The sequence below is a fragment of the Oryctolagus cuniculus genome, chromosome 2 (assembly GCF_964237555.1).
Source record: "Oryctolagus cuniculus chromosome 2, mOryCun1.1, whole genome shotgun sequence".
In the NCBI taxonomy this organism is placed as follows: Eukaryota; Metazoa; Chordata; class Mammalia; order Lagomorpha; family Leporidae; genus Oryctolagus; species Oryctolagus cuniculus.
In genome coordinates this window covers 134,272,530-134,294,873 of record NC_091433.1, presented here as the reverse complement: position 1 = coordinate 134,294,873, position 22,344 = coordinate 134,272,530, and the positions used below count along the sequence as shown (strand labels likewise).

The 22,344-nt window shown below is 43.7% G+C and overlaps 2 protein-coding genes across 6 annotated transcripts in view; one reads left to right on the top strand and one right to left on the bottom strand.

The window, feature by feature from the left end:
- Positions 1-13,828, bottom strand: part of PPP3R1 (protein phosphatase 3 regulatory subunit B, alpha) — a 159,516-nt gene extending 145,688 nt beyond the window's left edge. Inside the window, exons 1-2 of one of the 2 annotated variants that reach the window (XM_002709827.5) lie at positions 13,066-13,828; positions 10,958-11,108 (exon numbers count right to left, since the gene is read on the bottom strand). In XM_002709827.5, the coding sequence (XP_002709873.1) occupies positions 10,958-11,108; positions 13,066-13,244 (330 nt within the window). In that variant the 5' untranslated portion in view covers positions 13,245-13,828. The remainder of the gene's footprint in view (positions 1-10,957; positions 11,109-13,065) is intronic. The other variant, XM_051842832.2, reaches the window with a different exon arrangement.
- PLEK (pleckstrin) overlaps positions 1-22,344 on the top strand; it is a 133,683-nt gene that overhangs the window by 58,562 nt on the left and 52,777 nt on the right. For 2 of the 4 annotated variants that reach the window (XM_070069027.1, XM_070069028.1), the window contains exon 2: positions 21,769-21,912. The gene's annotated coding sequence lies outside the window, so the exon portion shown is untranslated. Of the gene's footprint in view, positions 1-21,768; positions 21,968-22,344 lie in introns of all 4 variants that reach the window. The other 2 variants (XM_017340715.3, XM_017340714.3) reach the window with 1 other exon arrangement.

Here is a 22,344-nt window from a genome sequence, read left to right as displayed (position 1 = left end):
TGTGTGGGAGATCTGGAAGAAGTGCCTGGCTCCTGGCTTCAGATGGGCCCAACCCTGAGTGTTGCAGCCATTTTGGGAGTGAACCAGTTACACTGTCTGTAACTCTGCCTGTCAAATAAATTAAAAATATTTAAAAAAAAAAGATTTGCATGCTTTTTATAAAAAAAGGTAAAATACAAGATTCAGAAATTTAACCAAATTTGGGGTCAGTGTTTTGGTGCAGCAGATTAAACTGCCACCTGCGAAGCTAGCATCCCATATGGGCACTGATTTGATCCAGCTCCCTGCTAATGTACCTGGAAAAGTAATGAAGGATGGCCCAAGTACTTGGGTCCCTACAGTCATGTGGGAAACCTGGATGGAGTTTGAGGCTCCTAGCTCCCACTTGGCCCAGCTCTGGCCATTGTGGCCATTTGAGAACTGAATCAGAGGATGGAGGACCTCTCCTTTTCTCTCTCTCTCTCTAACTCTACCTTTCAAATAAATAAATCTTAAAAAAAAAAGATTTATTTATTTATTTGAAAGGTAGAGTTACACAGAGAGAAGGAGAGCCAGAGAGAGAGAGAGAGAGAGAGAGAGAGAGAGAGAGCTTTCATCCACTGGTACACTCCCCAATTGGCCACAATGGCTGGAGCTACACTGATCTGAAGTCAGGACCAGGAGCTTCTTCCAGGTCTCCCAAGTGGGTGCAGGGTTCCTAGGGGCCATCTTCTACTGCTTTCACAAGCCATAGCAGAGAGCTGGATCGGAAGTGGAGCAGCCGGGACTCGAACCGGCGCCCATATGGGATGCTGGCACTGCAGGCAATGGCTTTACCTGCTACGCCACAGCACTGGCATAAATAAATCTTAAAAAAAAAAAAAAAGAAATTCAAGCAGTTTTTTTTTTTGTTTTGTTTTGTTTTTTTTTTTTTTTTTAGATTTACTTATTTGAGAGGTAGACTTACAGAGACAGGGAAAGACAGAGAGAGAGGTCTTCCCTCCCCAAATGGCTGTAATGGCCAGAGCTGGGCCAATACAAAGCGAGGAGCCAGGAGCTTCCTCCGGGTCTCCCAGATGGGTGCAGGGGCCCAACACTTTTAGGCCATCTTCTACTGCTTTCCCAGGGCATTAGCAGAGCACTGGATGAGAAGAAGAGCAGTCGGGATATGAACCAGCACTCATGTAATGCTGGTTCCTCAGGCCAGAGGCTTAGCCTACTATGCCGAAGCATAAGTTTAAGCAAATTTTAAAAGCAGCAGTAATCTCTGCATCTTGAATGAATTCTTTTTCAAATTACTTTACACATAGGCTTTTTAGAGTTGGTATTTTAAAAAAAATTTAAATTTTATTTGCAAGGTGGAGAAGCAGATAGACAAAGAGAATGATCCCATTCACTGATTTACTCCCTAAATACCTGTGAAGACCAGGGCTGGACAGAGGCCAAAGCCAGGAGCCAGGAACTCAATCTGTGTCTTAATTGAAAGTTGAAAAAGTATCATTGTATATGTTGTCCAACTATATATTCATTGTTATAATTTTAATGGTGAAATAGGATTCTATCATAATATATTATGACCATTAGATCACACCCCAGTTATAAGATATGCCAATTGTCCTTCACTATACTGAACAATTTTGGGCATATATCTACCTAAATAGGAGCAAAATTATTTGGCCAAAAGAAATGCAAATTTATGGCTGTTCCCTCATATGGTTATTTTTAAAAAGAAAGCATTATACATACTATTTTACATTACCAGCAATAAAGAAGATTATGGCATCATTAGGAATTATTTTAAATAGATTTTTCTAGTTCATTTTAAAAAATGCACATTTCTATGTGTTAATTATTTTTGTGGAAACTGTTCATGTTTAACCAATATATCTATTGAAGACTGGTATTTTTATTTTTTATTTATTTAAAAAATAATTTTTATTTATTTGAAAGGCAGAGATTTTTCTGTCCACTGGCTTACTCCCCAATCTGTCACTATCCAGGACTGGGTTGGGCTAAATCCAGGAGCTCAGATCTCAATTGGGGTCTCTCACGTGGCTGGCAGGGACCCAACTACTTGAGCCATCATTGCTGCCTCTCACAGTGTGCATTAGCAGGAAGCTGGAATCAGAAGTGAGTTGGAACCAGATCAGGCAATCCAATATAGATGAAGGCATCCCAAGTGGTGTCTTAATTTCCACACCAAACACCTGCACCAAAATTGGCATTTTATTTAAAAAATCATACTTTTAAATATAAAAAGTGTCATATTTTTCTCATTATTGCTTTATTTTCATTTTCCATGGTGTAGAAAACATAACTAACTTAAATTTCTTATATTCCAGTATGATTTCTTGTATTTAAAACTGAAAAAGTTATTTTTCCATTGTTGGCAGTCTATTTTGACTTTTCCATAATTTTAGATTAAATATGATTTAACTTTCCCATTTAATTCAACCTCAATTTATATAACTGTATTGCACATCATTTTATAAAGGACTTAAGGCAGTGCTAAGCATTTTACATGAAATTAAAAATATACAGATAAAAATCATGATGGAAAATAATATGAGCAAATTAAATATAATGCTTTGAGATTAATTTTGTTTCTGGGCTTTCTGGCTACCTATGCCAAAAAAAAAAAAAAAAAAGGAATTTTCAGTTGTTGGTGATGTTAAGCTTTGTGCATAGTGGAATAAGGTCATGGAGCGGAGCATGACTAACTTTTCCTTCATGAGAAATTTAGATGCATGGCGAGTAAAGGTGAGAGACGTTTCTCTGTTTCTTTAAAGGGGTCCTGAAGTATCCAGGGGAACTTAAATTCAGCAAACAATTTGAAAATAACGGAGTTATTCTGCTCATCACTAGAAAGGAGAGGAAGATAACCAGTTTCTCACAAGCAAAACAACCAAAAAGGCTGTCGTTTCAAATTCTAAATAAAACAACTCCACGTGGAACACTACAGTGCATTTAGCTGGGAATTATTTCTACACATAGAGATTACTTAGAGTAAACTTTCCTAATACTTAGAAACTTCAGATCAAAATGCAAGTCAGTGGAAGTGTTTGTAAACTTGTTTAAGGATGTAGCTTTTGATGGTTTACCTGAACTGTCCGTGGTATTTAATATTCCTAGAGATCTGAAAATACAGGTTAAAATTCTGCAGGAATGGTGCTTTCCTCAGAAAAACATAATGACTCAGTAAAACTCCCCAAAGGCAAAGTCATGAACTAAACTGAAAGTTAAAGATACTCCTCCAAATACTTTTGGTTCTGACTTTTATGGAGAAATTCTGTCATGCCCTTTACTGACAGCTAAAGCCAATGCTGTGTAAACTGTTTCGGAGCATAAACTGTAAAAAAGTTCCCAGCTCGTTCTGCAAAGCTATTAACTCTGACCCCTAAACTAAAGACTGAAAAAGCCTCCTAATTGTTCTTTGCTTGTCTGTCTTCTCATCCAACTTACACATTGGCCACTAGAGTGATTTATTTTATTTTAATTTTTTAGTTTTTGACAGATTCAATATAGTTCACAGATAAAATTCCAAGAATATAATGATATTCCCTTCCTCTCTCCCTCCCCATCTCTTCTTCCCACCCTTCCTTCCTCTCCTTTTCTTTTTTTGTTTCTTTTTCTAGTTTTTGGGATAATATTTTTAATTTAAATTACAGTCAAAGGATTAAGGTGCCACCAAGTGAAAGTTTAACAAGTAAAAAACAAAAAGACCTTAGTTTAGTGGGAATATTTGCAATAGGTATAAACTATAATTGAATGGAAAGATGACCATTTCACTCCTATACAGTAAATTGTAAGGTAATCACAGATCATTAAAACTATAGCATGCCAAGTCACCACAACACCAGGAAACACTGAAAAGTTTTTTTGTTTTTTTTTTTTTTTTGAAGATTGTAATAGTAAAATGCAGTTACTGGGTGAGATTTACACCGATCATTTTATAAAATATGACACAATGTAGACAAAAACTATCTAAAGGGTTTAGAAAGAGGCCAAAGCACCACAGAAGCCAGAGCAGAGTCACCCTTGAAAGACCTGAACTGCTAACAGTTAAGAATTTTGCAGCTGGAGCAGCGGCTCACTAGGCTAATCCTCCGCCTTGTGGCGCTAGCACACCGGGTTCTAGTCCCGGTCGGGGCACTGGATTCTGTCCAGGTTGCCCCTCTTCCAGGCCAGCTCTCTGCTGTGGCCAGGGAGTGCAGTGGAGGATGGCCCAAGTGCTTGGGCCCTGCACCCCATGGGAGACCAGGAGAAGCACCTGGCTCCTGCCATCGGATCAGCATGGTGTGCCAGCCACAGCGTGCCGGCTGCGGCGGCCATTGGAAGGTGAACCAATGGCAAAGGAAGACCTTTCTCTCTGTCTCTCTCTCTCTCACTGTCCACTCTGCCTGTCAAAAAAAAAAAAAAAAAAAAGAATTTTGCTTTTGTTTTTTTTTTGGCTGAGGGCGTGTCTCAATCCCTTGAAGTTCTGGCAGGAGAGACTGACAACAGCCTTACCTGTTGAAAGTGGCAGGCAGCATCCAGGCTGACAGAGAAGCTGGGAAAAAGTAGGAAATCCTGGAGGAAGGAGAGCTGCAGAGGGGTGAAACCCCAAATCTGACCATAGTGCTGTCATAACCCCTAACTGCGCGTGTGGAGTAGTGGGAGGGTGATCCACTGAAAAAGCAGACAGACTGGCAAAGAATCAGTCTCTAGAAGATAAAGCTAGGCCGAATAAGATTTGTATGTTTACTGTTTTGTTTTGATTACATTCTGAAAGCTAAGAAGTTGGAGCTTCACTGGCTTGACATGTCAAAGCAAAGAGTTTAGGGTTGGTAGAGCAGTTGGCAATGTAGGGGAATCTCAGAGTGAGTGGGTCGCCAAAATCTCAGTATAAAAGATTCAGTTCCTTGGTTAACTGCTGAACTCCATGGTCACAAAAATGGACCAGGCTAGAAAAGAAGCAACTGGAAGTTGAAAAAACGAAACAGAGATATCAGCTGCACCAGACTGCTGGGAAGACAGAATGTGACTATTTACCATTTACTGCCTCGCTATACAAACACAGTAATGTAAGTTGAACATCCTGATCCAAAAAATTCCAAATCTTCTATGCTCCAAAATCTGAACCTTTGAATGTGGACATGATTGATGCTCAAAAAGTTTTGGACTTTAGAGGTTTTGGATTTTTGGACTGGAGATGCCAAGCCAGTACGGCCTATGAAGATATTCTAACACCTCAGAAATCTGAAGCACTTTTGATTCTGAGCATTTCAAATGACAGACAAACGATCTGTACACAGAAGAAAAAAAAAAACAGAAACTAGAATCAATATTATTCACACTGTTTAGTTTCCAGACAAAAATTCCCAGACATGGAGCACAACACATAACCAGGATAAAAATGGCTATAGTAACTTACTCTAAGTGGAGCCAGATGTTTGATTTATCAAAGATTTCAAACCAGCAATTTTAAATATACTTTGATAAATAAAGGGAAACATTGAAAAGCAAATGAGTAAGGAATCTCAGAACACTGAAAAAATAATAAGTGAAAATTCAGGAGTGGAAAAATAACAGTGATAGAAAAACATTAGAATACAAGCACAATATAAGACTGGAAATAGAAGAAAGAATAAATAATGACTCAATAGAAACAGTTTGAACATTCTTTAAAAATATTGAAGGAAATTTAACAAACTCTTATGGGATAATACCAAGCTTTTCAACATATGTTTAGCTGGAGTTCTACAGGGAAAAAGAAATGAAGCTGAAAAAAACTTGACAAAATAATGGCTATTAATAGTCCAAATCTGATGAAAACATTGACATGCAGATTCAAGAAAGTCAGTAATTCCCCAAAAGGAAAGATACAAAAAAAAAAAAAAAAAAAAAAAAAAAAAAAAAAAGATGCATCACAGCCAAACTGTTGAAAAACAGAACATTGTAATACAAAAAGGAATCATTTTGCTCTGTGATTTTGAATGTATTATACCTCAAACTGTTTCAACACAGGGGCAGGCATTTGGCACAGTGGTTTAAGCTGCTGCTTTGCATGCCCAAATCCCACATCAGAGTCCCACCCATCTCATGCTTCTGATCCGGCTTCCCGCTAATGCACTTGGGAGACAGTGGATGATGATCCAAATGTTTGGATTCTTGCTGCCCACATAGGAGACCTGGACTGAGTGCCCCAGCCCAGGCCATTGTGGAACTTTGGGAAGTGAACCAGGAGATCAGAGCACTCTCTCTGTCTCTCTGCCTCTCAAATAAATACATAAAAAGAAAATAGTAATAATGCAAGTTCTAAACATACTCTTCCAGGAAACAGGTGAATGCTTTCCAATCATTTAATGTATCCAGCATTACTAAAAACTAGACTAAGACATTTTAAGAAAACGATAGATCTATAGCTCCCAGGAACACAAATATAAAATTCCTCAACAAAATATGAATGAATCAAATCCAGCCATGTATACAGAAAATGTACCAGAACCATGTCTTCCCTGGAATTCAAGGTTACTTAAGCATTGAAATAGCAATGTAATCTATAAACAGAATAAACAAGAAAATGCCTGATGATCGCTTCAAAAGATGCCCAAAATATTTGAAAACATTTTACAACACATTCATGACAGAAACTCTCCATCACTAGGAACAGAGGGAAATTCCTGATAATAAGATTTATAATAGGGACCAGTGTTGTGGTGCTGCCCCACTTCCGATCCACCTCCCAGATAGTGCTTCTGGGAAGACAGTATAAGGTGGCCCACGTGCTTGGGATCCTGTCACCAAGTGGGAGATCAGGTTGGAGTTCTATGCTCCTGGCTTCACCCTGGCCCAGCCCTGGCTACTGCAGCAATTTGGGGAGTGAACCAGAGGATGGAAAGTCTTTCTTTCGCTCGTTCTCTCTGTGATTCTGCTTTTCAAGTAAATAAATCTCTAAAAAAAAAAAATTGTAATAAAAAATACCAGGTAGCTAGCATCATGTTTAGTGCTGAGAAACTGAATGTTTCTCTTCAAGATTGAGGGACAGGGCCAGGGCAGTGGTGCAGTAGGTTAATCCTCTGTCTGCGGTGCTATCATCCTATATGGGTGCTAGTTCTAGTCCCAGCTGCTCCTCTGCCAAGCCAGCTCTCTGCTATGGCCTAAGAAAGCAGTAGAAGATGCCCAAGTCCTTGGGCTCTTGCACCTGTGTGGGAGACCTGGAAGAAGCTCCTGGCTCCTGGCTTCGCCCTGGCCCAGCCCTGGCTACTGTAGCAATTTGGAGAGTGAACCAGCGGATGGAAGACCTTTATCTCTGTCTCTCCCTCTCACTAACTCTACCTCTCAAATAAATAAAAAAATCTTAAAAAATAAAATTGAGGGACAACAGTGTCACATTTCATCATTTCTACTTAACATCACACTGATGGTCTCAGCCAGTGCAATGAAGCCATAAAAAAAAAAAAAAAGAACATAGACTGAAAAGAAAGGAAGAAAGCTGTTTTTATTTACAATTGATATGATGAAATATGTAGAAAATCCTAGGGATTCTTCCAAAAAAAGTTGCTAGGATTATTAAATGAAGTTAGCAAGGTCTCAGGATTCAAGATCAATATATATAAATCATTTCCATATACTATATATGGTATTATTTCTATATACCATATATGGTGTTATTTCTATATACCAGCAATAAAAATTTCACCTATATTAGTATTCAAAAATATGAAACAGGGGCAGGCATGTGGCCTAGCAGTTAATCCATCAGTTAAGATGCCCATGCTCTACATTGGAATGTGTGGGTTCAAGTCCCAGCCCCAGCTCCTGACTCCAGCTCCCTGCTAATGCAGACCCTAGGGGGCAGCATTGGTGGCTCAAGTAGTTTGGTTCCTACTACCATGTGGGAGACACTGATTGAGTTCAAGCCTCTTAGCTTTAGTCCAGCCCTGTACTGGTCTTTGAGGGCATTTAGGGAGTGAACCAGAGGATGGAAGCAGCTCTCTCTCTACCTCTAAAATAAACAAAATTTTAAAAGTGACAAAGTTAATGATTAACTTAAAATGATATGTATAAAATATGTGTAAGCAATATTGTGATGTATTGAAAAAAAAAAAAATAGAGAAGACCTCAATAGAAACATGGCGTGTTCATGGAGGGAGGGGAGAAAAGAGGAGAGTGGAGGGGAGGGACCACAGTGAAATAAACATTTGCACTCCCTCTCTTGTGCCATGTGATGCTTTGTGCTACCTTGGGACTCTGCCAATAAGAAAGCCATTACATGATGAGGTCCCTAGCCTTGCACACCCAGAACTGTAAGAATAAATCTCTTATCTTTATAAAGTAGTAGGTTTTTCAATATACTAACCAAAGGCTTCTTAATACATTCAGTAAAATGGTCAGGCACAAAATTCTTGAATACTTATAATAAAAACAATGCATTTAAACAATGCAGTAGTGACATAGGAATAAGTAGGGCATAGCATAGATTAGAAAGTGTAGAAAAAGACCTAAAATGTTTGCCATATAAGAAATTACTATGAAATTGACCATTGAAGGAGTAAATTACTATGAAACTGACCATTGAAGGAGTGGATAATTTAGATAATTATATCACAGCATTATAGACAAATATATCTAACTTGAAAGTATGAATTGAAATATTATTTAACCTCTAAATCATCTGAAATTTAACAAATTACACAGGTACTATTGTTTGTATGCATAATCAATCTTGGAGTTAGAGAAAATCTTCCAAGTTGGATCCTAACTTCAAAAATTATAAAGGAGGCCGGCGCCGCGGCTCACTAGGCTAATCGTCCGCCTTGCGGCGCAGCATACCGGGTTCTAGTCCCGGTCGGGGCGCTGGATTCTGTCCCGGTTGCCACTCTTCCAGGCCAGCTCTCTGCTGTGGCCAGGGAGTGCAGTGGAGGATGGCTCAAGTGCTTGGGCCCTGCACCCCATGGGAGACCAGGAGAAGTACCTGGCTCCTGCCATCGGATCAGCGTGGTATGCCGGCCGCAGCGCACCAGCTGCGGCAGCCATTGGAGGGTGAACCAATGGCAAAGGAAGACCTTTCTCTCTATCTCTCTCTCACTGTACACTCTGCCTGTCAAAAAAAAAAAAAAAACCTGCCTTTTTTAAACATGTAAAACATGTAATTTATAAATGGTAAATGAACATGTCAGGATTTCAAATTAACAGCAAAAGAAATAAAATTAAAATATTCCATCTATCAGTTAAGAATATTTAAAAAATGATTAATTGTACCAAGTGAAAGCAGAGATGATGCCTAAACACAGATGGTAGGCGTATCTATTGCCTAGTCTTTCTTGAGGTCAGTTAGGCAGTACTTACAAAATGCCTTAACATGCAAATTTCTTCTAGAAAATCTATCTCAAGAAAATGTTAGACACCTGTGTTTTCTTTATAACACTGAGAAATAGTAATAAGTAACTGAGAATAATTTGATACATTCATATGCTAGAGTGCAGAGTTGAAAATTATTTTCCACATATACATCTTTGGATGTGTATTTAACTTCCAAAGATGTACATAAGATAAAAGCATGTATATATAGATTGATGCCCAGTAAATTACATACATATTCAATAACAATGGAAACAACTTTCTAAGAACATTCACCAAAATGTTAACAATAGTCATCTCTTGCAGGGATTATATATTTCTCCCATTTTTCTCTGTTGAAGATTTCTTGGTGGAAACTAGAACTCTTTCCAGAAATAGTTTAAATATAGGATACAAAGAATGGGCTGCTAGATTATTTCTTTATGTTACTGTGGTGGTTATTTTTGGTATCCAAGAAAGGTTGTATCTCACATCATCTGCACATCATCTTGTATACTTTAAATCATGTCTGGTTAATTAGAATACCAGATATAATGTAAAGGCTATGCTCTTTTGTTTGGGGAATAATAACAAGAAAAAACTGTACATATTCAGTATAGATGCATTAAAAAAGAGTCTTCAATCTCAGTTAAATCTGTGGATGTGGTACCTGCAGATATGCAGGGCCAAGTGCTTTTGGTGCTGTGCAACTAAAGTTCTGCATTAGCTCTTAGATTGCGTTTCTCAAAATGCGTTCTACACACCATCCCTATGGAGATCATCTAGTATGCCTGTTAAAAGTTCAGTTTCTCCGGCCCTACCCTAGTTCTACTGAACCAAAAATCCTGGAGGTAGAACCTAGGACTGGTGTTTTAAGCAAACTCCTAAGGACATTCTTAAGCACAACAATACTTAACCTCTGAGATCTTCCCTATAAAGCTAGAGGGCAGACAATTCAAGGTTGATCTTGAACTTCATTCTTGACCCCTTCAGAGGCAAAAGGCTACCCAGTTTTCACAATAGCAGTGTAGGTGAACTTTGCTTTTCCTGTGTTTTAACCACCTCACTTCATCACCTTCATCACACACAATTAAACTTATTTCTCAACCTCTATACTGTCTACCAATTTTTTTTTACTTAGGAGCTGATATTGCCTAGCTATGAATATCTGTTTTATTATGTATATTATATTGGTAGGGCTAGATACTAAGAAGTTTATTATTTTTCATGTCATTCACTTTTTTGGACCCCTCCATCTTAAAGTAGATTTAAGTGGCATGATGTTATTCAAATCATTATTTTCATAACTAAAATACTGTGGGCTACTTGGAATCAGAAACTTTTTAGGGGCAATCATCTAAGTCAGTCCTGACATAGACTGTAACAGGGAAAACAGTGTGTCTTCCAGGGCCATCTGCTTTTACTTGTGTGGCAGCTTTAAGCATCTATAGAATCAGTCTGTCATGCAAAAGAGGATTGCATAGTTCTCTCTCTAGTAGACCCAAGAAGGACACTTAGCCCAATTTCCACAGGAAGTGGCTCCTGAGACACCTTTGGTAAAGGGAGATGGTGACTGCTTTCCTTTCCATGATTTCCATCTGCCCTGGCACCACACTCCCATCCCCCACAGCTCCCAAGCCCCCACAGCAGGCCTTACCGGCATGGTGATCTGGATGGGCTGCCGTTCTCCACTCTTGGTTGGAGCCACACCTTCCGTGTCATACGTGCCAGTATAAACAACTCGGTCCCCCTCGGGCTCTTTAGACTTCAGCTCCAGCGGGACAAGCACACCACCGATGGAAATGTTCCTGCAATGGACTTCCGTTGAGCAAATGTGGCAGCTGTTAGCTTAAGCACCCAGTCTTTGGAGCAAAACCCTAGAGAGGAAACCTACAGGATTTGGCTAATGGAAACATTGTGGAATGGAAGAAAGATGGAAAAGTTCAAAAGGCAAGGGTGGGTTCTCTCAGGAGTCACAGTCAGCCATGTGATCCTAGACTACATAATCTCTCTAGATTGACCTCAGGATTCTCACACAGAATTTCCACCCAGGGCCCAGCTGGGCTATCAGTGGTTCTCTTTGTTCACTACCCATTGAAGTCACCTGTGGTGATATTACAACCCTACCTGGACTCAGCCTTATGCCAAACCACTGAGATCAGGATTCAATTGGTCTGGGATGTAATCTGGGCCCTGGAAAATTTATTTCAAAGTTTTCTAGGTGATCCCTACGTGCAGGTAGGGTTGAGAACCTCTGAACTTGTCCTCTAATGTTTTTTCTCTTTCAACAACCAGGCATCCTGTAATTTGGGGGTCCTCTTCCTTCAGCCGACTACACCACCAGTATCCTCCACTGACTCACTCTTTTGTCTGCTCACAGTGAAGCCCCTGGACCAGTAATATCTGTGTCACCTGCCGATTGCCCTGGACAAAATAAACTGGAAACTCTTGGATAGGCCCCAGCCCTGGATAACAAGCCCTCCAGGTGATTCTTACATACACACATTTGAGAACTGCTGAATTAGGGCACTGAAAAATCCTCCATCAAATTAAAACACAACAAGAAATAATAGTATTCTTGTTAACAGAGTAGTTTTTCTCTCAGCTTCAAAAGTAGAAAAATACCTGGGGGTACAGGGTGTGGAGGAACATAGAACAGTTAACTCAGGGGGAGAAGAGAAAGGAGCAGCATGGATTATATCAGATGCACAAAACCCTGGCAAATGGGAGGGCAATGGATGTGTGTGGAATATGGGATCACTGACAAATAGATGGGCCAGGAGCATTGGGAACCGGCTAGGTTTGTTCTAGGTTATTGCATTGGGGCTTGACACCTAGAAAGCTAATACAAGTTTATTGAATTAAGTTATAAAAATGTCTGACAGATTCAAAGCCCCCCCTCCCCACCCCCAATAAAATGGTGGATAGGATAAATGGACATGATAGGTATATTTCCTTCTTCCAGACTAGCCTTAGGTGGAACCTGAGCCATAAAGGGTTGCACCCACGGATTCCTCCCATGGGTTCCCACCCTGACTCTCCCTGGGGTCTACGTTCTGGGCGCATCACCCTGTGGTAGCTGAGCAGAGATAATCCCTGCCACGAATAAACCAAAAAACATCCTCTTGTTGTGAGGATATTGTTAATCCCAGGCACCATCTTCGGGTTGAAAAGACAACTCTGGGAGGAGGGGGAAAGGCTTAAAGCACGGAGCACCGTGAAACTAGGCCTGAGCAGAGGCTGCTGCCTGGAGCCGCTGGGTCCCCAGCCGCCTTAGGGCTCACGTAGCAGCGGGGAGCATCCCTCCGGGAGCGCGGGTCACCGCCCCTCCCCTGCCCTTACACCTCATTCCTCAGCCTGTCTGCCTCGTTCAGCCTCTTGGGCGGAACCCGGCGCGCCGTGGGGACCAAGCGCTGATTGCCGCAGGTGAAGCCGGAGGCCAGCTTCCTCCGGCTTCCTCGCCCCGGGCCGCCCGCGGTTCCGCACAGATGACTGGACACGAGGAAATGTACAAGAACGCACACTCACAGCCCCTGGCTTCTTCTCGCTGATTTAAACAGCCCCACTGCAGTCACCGTGAGGGGTGGGAGGAATACAAGCCGAAGACAGAGGAGGGGACTCCTCCCTTCACCCCCCAAATCCCTAGTCCGCTGGGCGCGGCTCGAGCTAGAGGGGCCCGGGAGAGGCTCCAGCTGCCCTGGGAACCTCGGACCTGCGCCCGTTCTCCACGCGCTGCCCTGCAGCCGCGGCGCGCCCCGCACTCACTCGACCTGCAGCGTGGTGGGCTTAATCTTCACCTCCACCTTGTAGGAGGAGCCGGTGAGCAGCTTGATGGTGCGATTCTGGCCGAAGCGCTGCCCGTCCACCTTGAAGAAGACTGGGCCGTCGTTGGGCTGGATGCGCAGCGCGATGGAGAGGCGCACGATGCCCGGCAGGTCCCCCATGGCTGGACGAGGGGCTGGCGCGGCGGCTCCGGGGGGCGGAGGACAGAGCGCGCTGCGACCGTGCGGCTGGAGCGCGGTGGGCGGAGAGGAAGCGCGGGGAGGGAGAGGGAGGTGGTGGAGGGGAGGCTGCCGCTAGGAGCCTGCACCGTCGCCGCTGTCCGCCCTGGTCTTTGAGCAGCACCTCCGGAGGCTGCGGCCCCCAGCCCTACACGGCCAGAGAGCGATCCCCGGAGATGGCTCCCGAGCCGCGAGAGTCCCCATCCCCCGCTGCCCGGTCAGAGCACCCGGGGGTTCGCGCTGGCCCGCAGGCCGCCGCGCAGATCGGCGCCTCTGGGGAGGAGGGAGTTAATCCTGTTTACGCAGCACAATCCCCTTCTACTCGGGAAGCGGACGTCTAGGCTCCTCCTAGGACGCGTCGAGCGCCAGCTGAGGATTGCTGGGGCAGGGGGAAGGCGCTGGGGTTAAGTGACTGCTACGCCAGGGAGCGGGACCCTCGGCCTCTGCACGCCGTCCGGTCCGGTCATCTACGGGATGTGGGCACTGTCGCCCCCAGCCAGTCAGGAGAAGGGGGAGAGGAGAAAGGGAGACGGAAGTGGGGCAGGAAACTGCTAGCCAGTGATTTAAATGTCAGGAAATAGTCTTTCCAAAGCTCAGGGGAAATGACCGAGGGAAGGCAGATTATATCTAGCGTGGACAGCGAACCACATTAGATTGAGAATGTGCGCAAGAAAAAGAAAACCACTATATTCAGGAGGCACACCTTCTTGTGCGTATGTATTTCCATTGTGCATAGCACTGTCTCAGTTTGACTGTGTAATGAATCAGACTTTTACACCGATCTTGAAGAATGAACTATTACCCGTGTGAAAGGCAACTGGCATGTGCCTACGGCATAGCTGGTGACAATGGCAAAGAGACGGGTTGGGTCAGAGGAATATTGGCAAGGCATGCCCTGCGACGCTGCGGGGTTGGGATTTGATTATTACGCGAGATTAGAGAGTTTTCGTGGCAGAAGTCGGTCGACAGCTGGAGACTTTAGGAAGCAAGGGTAGATCAAGGGCATTGGGGCTGTGCAGGGAATGGCTTCAAACAGCGGAGACGGAGCACCTGCTTCAGCACCACCCAGGTGGATAGTACCACAGTCTGTGCTCACACCTGGGCAGTGCAGGCAGGGACTGGTGAGAAATGGCAGAGATAGGTCTGTTTGGTAGCTTGAGTTCACCAGTCAGGATACTTTTCTTTAGAATTTATAATGATATATACGCAGGTAGCTTAAAAAAAGTTCGTGAAAAATGGAATAATTAAAAGGTTAAATTTATTTGGGGTCAAAAGTATTTGAGTTCCATGCACCTTATCATAATTAACATTTTCCAAGCCGGCGCCGCGGCTCACTAGGCTAATCCTCCTCCTAGCGGCGCCGGCACACCGGGTTCTAGTCCCGGTCGGGGCGCCGGATTCTGTCCCGGTTGCCCCTCTTCCAGGCCAGCTCTCTGCTGTGGCCCGGGAGTGCAGTGGAGGATGGCCCAGGTGCTTGGGCCCTGCACCCCACGGGAGACCAGGAAAAGCACCTGGCTCCTGGCTCCTGCCATCGGATCAGCGCGGTGCGCCGGCCGCAGCGCGCCGACCGCGGCGGCCATTGGAGGGTGAACCAACGGCAAAGGAAGACCTTTCTCTCTGTCTCTCTCTCTCACTGTCCACTCTGCCTGTCAAAAAAAAAATAAATAAAAATAATTAACATTTTCCATCAATTTTTTGAAGACCCCCTAATTTGCTGAATTTCACCTTTTTGCACCAAAATAAACATTTTAATTCCATTTCCATGAATCTTTTCAAGTGCTCGTGCATGTGTGTGATTATATGTAATATTGGTGTTCATTGTACCACTTTGTACCACTAGCTGCAAAAATCAAAAACAAAACCATAATATGCTATCAACTATGGTATATTATGCAACTATTAAGATAATGAGTGTTGTATTGGCAAACACTTAAGCAAAGACTTACTGATAGAAGTGGGATGGCTCGCACACTGGGCAAGGCTGAGGGAAGACAGTCTTGTCTGTTTGCTCCCATATCCCTTGGACATACAGAAGAGTTCCTGACACATGGTAGGTACTCCGTAAATATTTATTAAGTTGAATTTCTGTTCTTGTTTTAAACATGTTTATGTATAAATTCTTCTATGTCTTAGGTCCATTTGATTTACTTGAAATGATGTAAAGAGAAAGAAATCTTATTGCAAATAGTATGTATAGTATTTTTAAGCCATGAAACAATTAAAAAGGCATACAAATGGGTATGTGTTTTTATTAGTACTTTAAAAATGAGTGAGTACAGAGTAAACCTAATGTTGGTTACTCTGGTGAATGAGTAGTGGAAAGTATATAAATATCCTTTTGGAAGTATTGACTTTTCCCCTTCAATCTTTTGTTCAGCAATCCCACAATTTCAAGCCCAGCTTGGACTATAATGACTACTTTTTTAAAATATTTATTTATTTATTTATTTTGAAAGGCAGACTTACAGAGGCAGAGAGAGAGAGAGAGAGAGAGAGAGATCTATCCACTAGTTCACTTCCCAAATGGCTGCAAATGGCTAAGCTGGGGTTTAGCCAGGCCAAAGCCAGGAGCCAGGAGCTTCTTCCGGGTCTCCCACGTGGGTGTATGGGCCCAAGGACTTAGGTCATCTTCCACTGCTTTCCTGGGCTCATTAGCAGGGAGCAGGATGGGAAGTGGAGCAGCCAGGACTCAAATCGGCGCCCAGATGGTGGCTTTACCTACTGCACCACAGTGCCAGCTCCATGATTACTGTTTAAAACCTGAGAAAGTGGAAGGTATTACTTTTCAAATATGAGATGTTACTGATATTAGGCAGCATCCCTAAGAATGAAGGTTTTAGAACCTCACAAATCAATGTCTTAAAATGGAGTAAATAAATGTAAAAGTAATTGGGGGCTGGTGCCGCGGCTCACTAGGCTAATCCTCCGCCTGTGGCACCGGCACACCAGGTTCTAGTCCCGGTCCGGGCACCAGATTCTGTCCCGGTTGCTCCTTTTCCAGTTCAGCTCTCTGCTGTGGCCCGGGAGTGCAGTGGAGGATGGCCCAGGTGCTTGGGCCCTGCACCCGCATTGGAGACTAGGAGGAAGCACCTGGCTTCTGGCTTCGGAAGCGCTAGGCAGTGCGCCTAGCCGTAGTGGCCATTTAGAGGGTGAACCAACGGAAAAAGGAAGACCTTTCTTTCTCTCTCTCTCTCACTGTCTAACTCTGCCTGTCAAAAAAAAAAAAAAAAGTAATTGGAACATTTCTCATTACTGATGCCTATGTGCAAACAATATAAGCATGGAGTCTAATGGATCTGTGTTTGTAGCCCAGATGTTCTGACTACAAGCTGGGTAACCTTGAGCAAGCTACTTAGTTTCTCAGAGCTCCAGTATTTTCATTTGTAAATGTTGGTGGCGGCCAGCGCCGTGGCTCACTAGGCTAATCCTCCGCCTTGTGGCGCCGGCACACCAGGTTCTAGTCCTGGTCGGGGCACCGGATTCTGTCCCGGTTGCCCCTCTTCCAGGCCAGCTCTCTGCTGTGGCCCGGGAGTGCAGTGGAGGATGGCCCAAGTGCTTGGGCCCTGCACCCCATGGGAGACCAGGATAAGTATCTGGCTCCTGTCATCAGATCAGCGCGGTGTGCCAGCCGCAGTGCGCCAGCCGTGGTGGCCATCGGAGGGTGAACCAATGGCAAAGGAAGACCTTTCTCTCTGTCTCTCTCTCTCACTGTCCACTCTGCCTGTCAATAAATAAATAAATAAATAAATAAATAAATAAATGTTGATGGCAGGGCCGGCCTCGTGGCACAGTGGGTTAAGCTGCCACTTGCCACTTGTGAGAACACCAGCATCCCATATCAGCATGCTGATTTGAGTCCTCACTGCCCTGCTTCTGATCCAGCTCCCTGCTAATGGACCTGGGAAGCAGCAGAGGATGGCCCAAGTGTCTGGGCTCCTGACCCCATGTGAGAGACCGGAATAAGAGTTTTGGGCTCCTGGTTTCTGACTGGCCCTGCCTCAGCCATTGAGACCATTTGGGGAGTGAACCAAAAGATGGACCATCACTTTAACCAGCAGATGGACCATAGCTTTCTCCCATCCTCTCCCTCTCTTCTTGTTACTCTACCTTTCAAACAAATAAATAAATCTTTTTTAAGAAAAGAAAAAAAAATGATAATGGTAATATATGTGATGCTCGTAGAACCAAATGAGATTATTAAAACATAAGAGTGTCAGTCACATACAGACCCAATAAATTGGAGCTATTTTGTTTATCTAAAAATCTACTTGCTTTTTAAGATACCCAGTGCTTTAACTCTTGTGGATTTGTTAGTTATTATCATAGCTTAATGATCTTAGACATTGTCTATCAACAGCACAGCCATTATTGTCATTCTTTGGGATATTTGGAAATTGAGCCAAAGTGATTTATGGACTTGGTTGTCATTCAGAGAAATCATGTACCATGCTCTGAATGTTTGTGCCCCTTCTTCCAACCATGCAACAATATTAAAAGGTAGTGTGTAGGTCATGGGGCGATGCCACCATGCAGGGGATTAGTGCCTCTTAGAAGAGGCTTGAGGGGTCTTGTTTGGCCCCTTTCACTACATGAAAATGCCACAAGAATGTACCTTCTATGGACAGACAGCAAGCTCTCACCATACACCAACTCTGGTGGCACTTTAACCCTTGACTTAGCCTCCAGAACTGTGAACACAAATACATTTAGGCTGTTTGCAAATTACCCTGCCTAAGGTATTTTGTTATGGCAGCCCGAGTAGACTAAAACATCAGTTTATGTTCACTGTCCTGGTTTCTATGCTGAATTTATATTATAGACTTAAAAATTAATCAGCATTGTGACATAGGCCATAGCTGTGTGTGCATGTGCGCATATGTGTATGTATAAAAGAGAAAGCAGTTATGAAGGGTTAAAAAGTTAAAAGCCGCTCCCCCCCCAACCTCCTCTGGTGAACTTTCCTGACCTCATTAGACTTGCTCTGCATAGCCATTCTCTATAAAGTTAATTAGTCAGTAAATTACCCCAATGTGAGCGTAACCTTAGTTTCACCTAAGTAAGATAGAAGAAGTCACCATATATCTCTTTGCCTCCTGGAACCCTGACCCCACCATGTGTCCCTTATCGCCATTCGGCTGCATTCCTAGGTATCATCAAGGCAGTTCCTGCAACCTTGTTGTGTTTGTTGTGTGGCCCTCCCTTTTGGCAATAGGAGGCTTTTTGATACTCCCTGTATAGGCCATATGGTTCTCTGAGGTCTAATCAGGCCCTTACTCGATTTCCTGTACTCGCTGTATTCATAAATCAACTGGTTGTAAAATCACTTAACTTGTATCAATTGTTTACCCTATACCTCTGTCTGATCTTTGCAATGATTGATTTTCTTTGTTTAAACGTGTATAAAAACCCCAACCCAAGACTATTTGGGGCCGCTCGCCTGTACTGGGACGGGGGCCCCGACATGTCGGATCATCAATAAACCTTACCCTTTGTTAATTGCATGAGAGAAGGTCTCTTGGAGCGTTTTTGGGGTGGCAAGAGCAATCCAACTCTAACAGTTACATGTGCTGGGGTTAGATTACACATACACACAATGCAATTCCAATGGCCTACTTTTCTTTTTTTATTCATATCTATGTTCAGGTACAGTTTAACACTGGCAGGTGTCATTTGTTATTTTTATTTTTAAATCAATGTCAGTGATTTATGATGTGGCAGACTCCTTCCCTTCTGCTGCCTCATAATGTCTTAGGATCAGATCTCAACCAATGTTCTTTATATTTTTTTAGGGCTTTTCTTGGTTTCATTGGCTGGACTCTTAGACAAAGCCACCCTCTTAGACCAATTTTGAAAAAGCCAGATTCTTCCTTAGACCCAAAGGATTTTGTAGCCATGGTGATGAGCAGCAGGCTTCTTGTTTGTGTGTGAGACTCTTGGGGGAATCTGGTGACAGCTCAGAGAGTTACCAGGCAGGCAGGATCCACTCCTTAGCTCAGTGGTGTAGCTCTTGTTTGCATTTGTTCTGGCCTGGTTTTGCATAGCAGTTTACATTTCAAAGAAAACCTTTGTGGTTTCCTGCCTTGGGTATTATCTGTCATGGACCAGGACAGCCTCATTTACTTCTCCACAAATGTAAATAAATATTCAGTTACCACTAGAGTCCATAAAGGTGATCTTCCACTTTTTCTGCACTGGATACTTTTTGTGAGACTGGGATTCCATGGAGAAAGAACCTAAACATTCTTACATTAGGTGCAAATACCTGGATTAAATGCTGGCATCATAGGGATATTCCCAATTTTACATTTCTAGGCCCAAACATTTTTCTAAGCTATGGATTCAGATAACCAATTCTGGATCAAATATCTCCACTTAGGGGTCTAACAAGTATCCAAATTTTAACATGGCCAAAAGAGAATTCTTTATCTCAAACTCATTCTCCCTGAGGGTTTCTTATTTATTTATTTGGGAAAGAGAGATATCTTCCATTCATTCCTCAAAGGCCCACAACAGCCTCAGCTGGGCCCGGCTGAAGACAGGAGCCAGGATCTCAAGCCAGCTCTCCCACATGGGTGGCAGAGGCCCAACTATTTGAGCCATCACTTGCTGTCTCCCAGGGAAGGCATACAAGAAGACTGCCTAGGGACTGGCGCTGTGGTGTAGTGGGTAAAGCCACCGCCTGCAGTATGGTGCCAGCATCCCATATGGGCGCTGGTTCGAGACCCGGCTGCTCCACTTCTGATCCAGCTCTCTGCTGTGGCCTGGGAAAGCAGTAGATGATGGCCCAAGTCCTTGGGCCCCTGGGCCCATGTGGGAGACCCGGAAGAAGCTCCTAGCTCCTGGCTTCGGGCTTCGGAACAGTGCAGCTCCGGCCATGTGGCCAATTGGGGAGTGAACTAGCAGATAGAGGACCTCTCTCACTCTCTGCCTCTCCTCTCTCTCTGTGTAACTCTGACTTTCAAGTAAAATAAATAAATTTTTTTTTTTGACCGGCAGAGTTAGAGAGAGAGAGAGAAACAGAGAGAAAGGTCTTCCTTTCTTTTGGTTCATCCCCCAATGGCTGCTGCGGCCGGCACTGCGCCAATCCGAAGCCAGGAGCCGGGTGAACCACCAATGTAGGTGCAGGGCCCAAGCACTTGGGCCATCCTCCACTGCCTTCCCAGGCCACAGCAGAGAGCTGGCCTGGAAGAGGGGCAACCGGGACAGAATCTGGTGCCCCGACCGACCGGGAATAGAACCTGGGGTGCCAGCGCCACAGGCGGAGGATTAGCCAAGTGAGCTGGCGCCGCCCCTATAAATAAATCTTTAAAAAAAAAAAAAGAAGAAGAAGACTGCCTGGGTATCTTACATGACAAAGGAAAGCATTGGAGGAAGGGGAATGCTCAGCTGGACCTCATGAATGACTGGAGCTAGAACCTTTAGATCCACATGCTTTGAGACCGATCATTTCACCCCCGCAAGTGTGGCTGTTTCCCAAAAAGGGAATCAGTGGCAGTTCTGGGAAGGCAAAGAAGGCACGAAAACTAAAATAAATGGCAGAGGTGGGATGTGAAGTGAGATGATCCCAGTCTACTGCTTGAAGTCTGAGCACTGTGCCCAGCAAACGTAATGGCACGGACACCCTCTGTCACCTTCATCAAGTTCAGCTGCTTGTGTATAATGTCCATGGCTGTCTGACCTTCTAGACGGCATCGCTATGGAGCTTAAAGACAAAAAGGGGATTTTTAATGATCTCCTGAAGTCTGTTCTACATATACATTCCTGGGATTCATTAAGAAACAAACAGAACAGGGGCTGGCATTGTGGCGCAGCAGATTAAGCTTCCACTCGAAACACCGTCATCCCATATCGGTGCCGGCTCCTGTCCCAGCAGCTCCACCTCTGATCCAACTCCCTGCTAATGGCCAGGGAAAGCCGTGGAAGATGGCCCTAGTGTCTGGACCCTTGCCACCCACGTGGGAGACCCGGAAGAAGCTCCTGGCTCTTGGCTTCGGTCTGGCCCATCCCTGGCTGTTGTGGCCGTCTGGGGAGTGAACCAGTGGATGGATGATCTTTGTCTGTTTGTGCTTCTCTCTCTGTAACTCCATCTTTCAAATAAATAAATAAATCTTATATATATATATATATATATATATATATATAAAGAAATGAATAAGGGAAGTTAAAGCATCAGGATATTTCTCACTTTCCAAACCCCGCTTCTCCTCCCACCGTGCACACACAGTTTTCTGTACTCAGGTACCTGAAGTCCCCTCAGCCGAAACAGAACATATAATCCCAGTTGTTTTCTCAGTGTACAGAAGTTATTTGTGGATATTAAGAAGTTCAAGTGCTCTTAAATTGCAAAGTACAGTGAAATGTCTTCCCGTTAATGATGACTGTCCTGGCTCTAAGCTTCTGTCAGATCATGTGATTGACTTTGCAGGGTGACTTTGACTTTCTTGCTTTCCTGCCTTATGTCTTTCAGAACGTCATTCTTGAATCAGAGGACCTGGAATGGACAAATGAGAAGCAATGACAGTAGGACAGATCATGCACTCTAGAGGAAAACCAGGTGGCTGACTGAAAACCAAAGCACAAAGGATTCCCTCAGATCAAATCGTTGCTTCATGTAAAGTGCACTATTCTGTTGGAAAGTTAATGAAGAGTGTGAGTGAGGAGAGGAGGTGAGGTAGATGGGCCGGTGAGGAGGTTAGCAAGCAGGGGAACGTTTTTTATTTTTATTTTTTCTTGAGAGGGAACGATGCTATTAAATTACTCAATTTGGAACATCTGACCAATGTTTTATGGAAAATAATGTGCAGCGAATTTTCCCCTCTTCCTTTACTAGTTCCATATGTGACACACGCAGACATTCCAGAGACTGCAGTTAATCCTCAGCTTCAGGGAGTGTCTGGTGCAGCAGGGCCCAGGGACTGGGCACTTAGACAAGGGCTGGGTTATGAGTCCAAACAGAAATGTCAGGGACCAGGGTTTGAAACCCGACAGGTCTTGGTTTAACATAGGTACCACGTGGCTTCTCTATGCATGTGTAAATAACGAC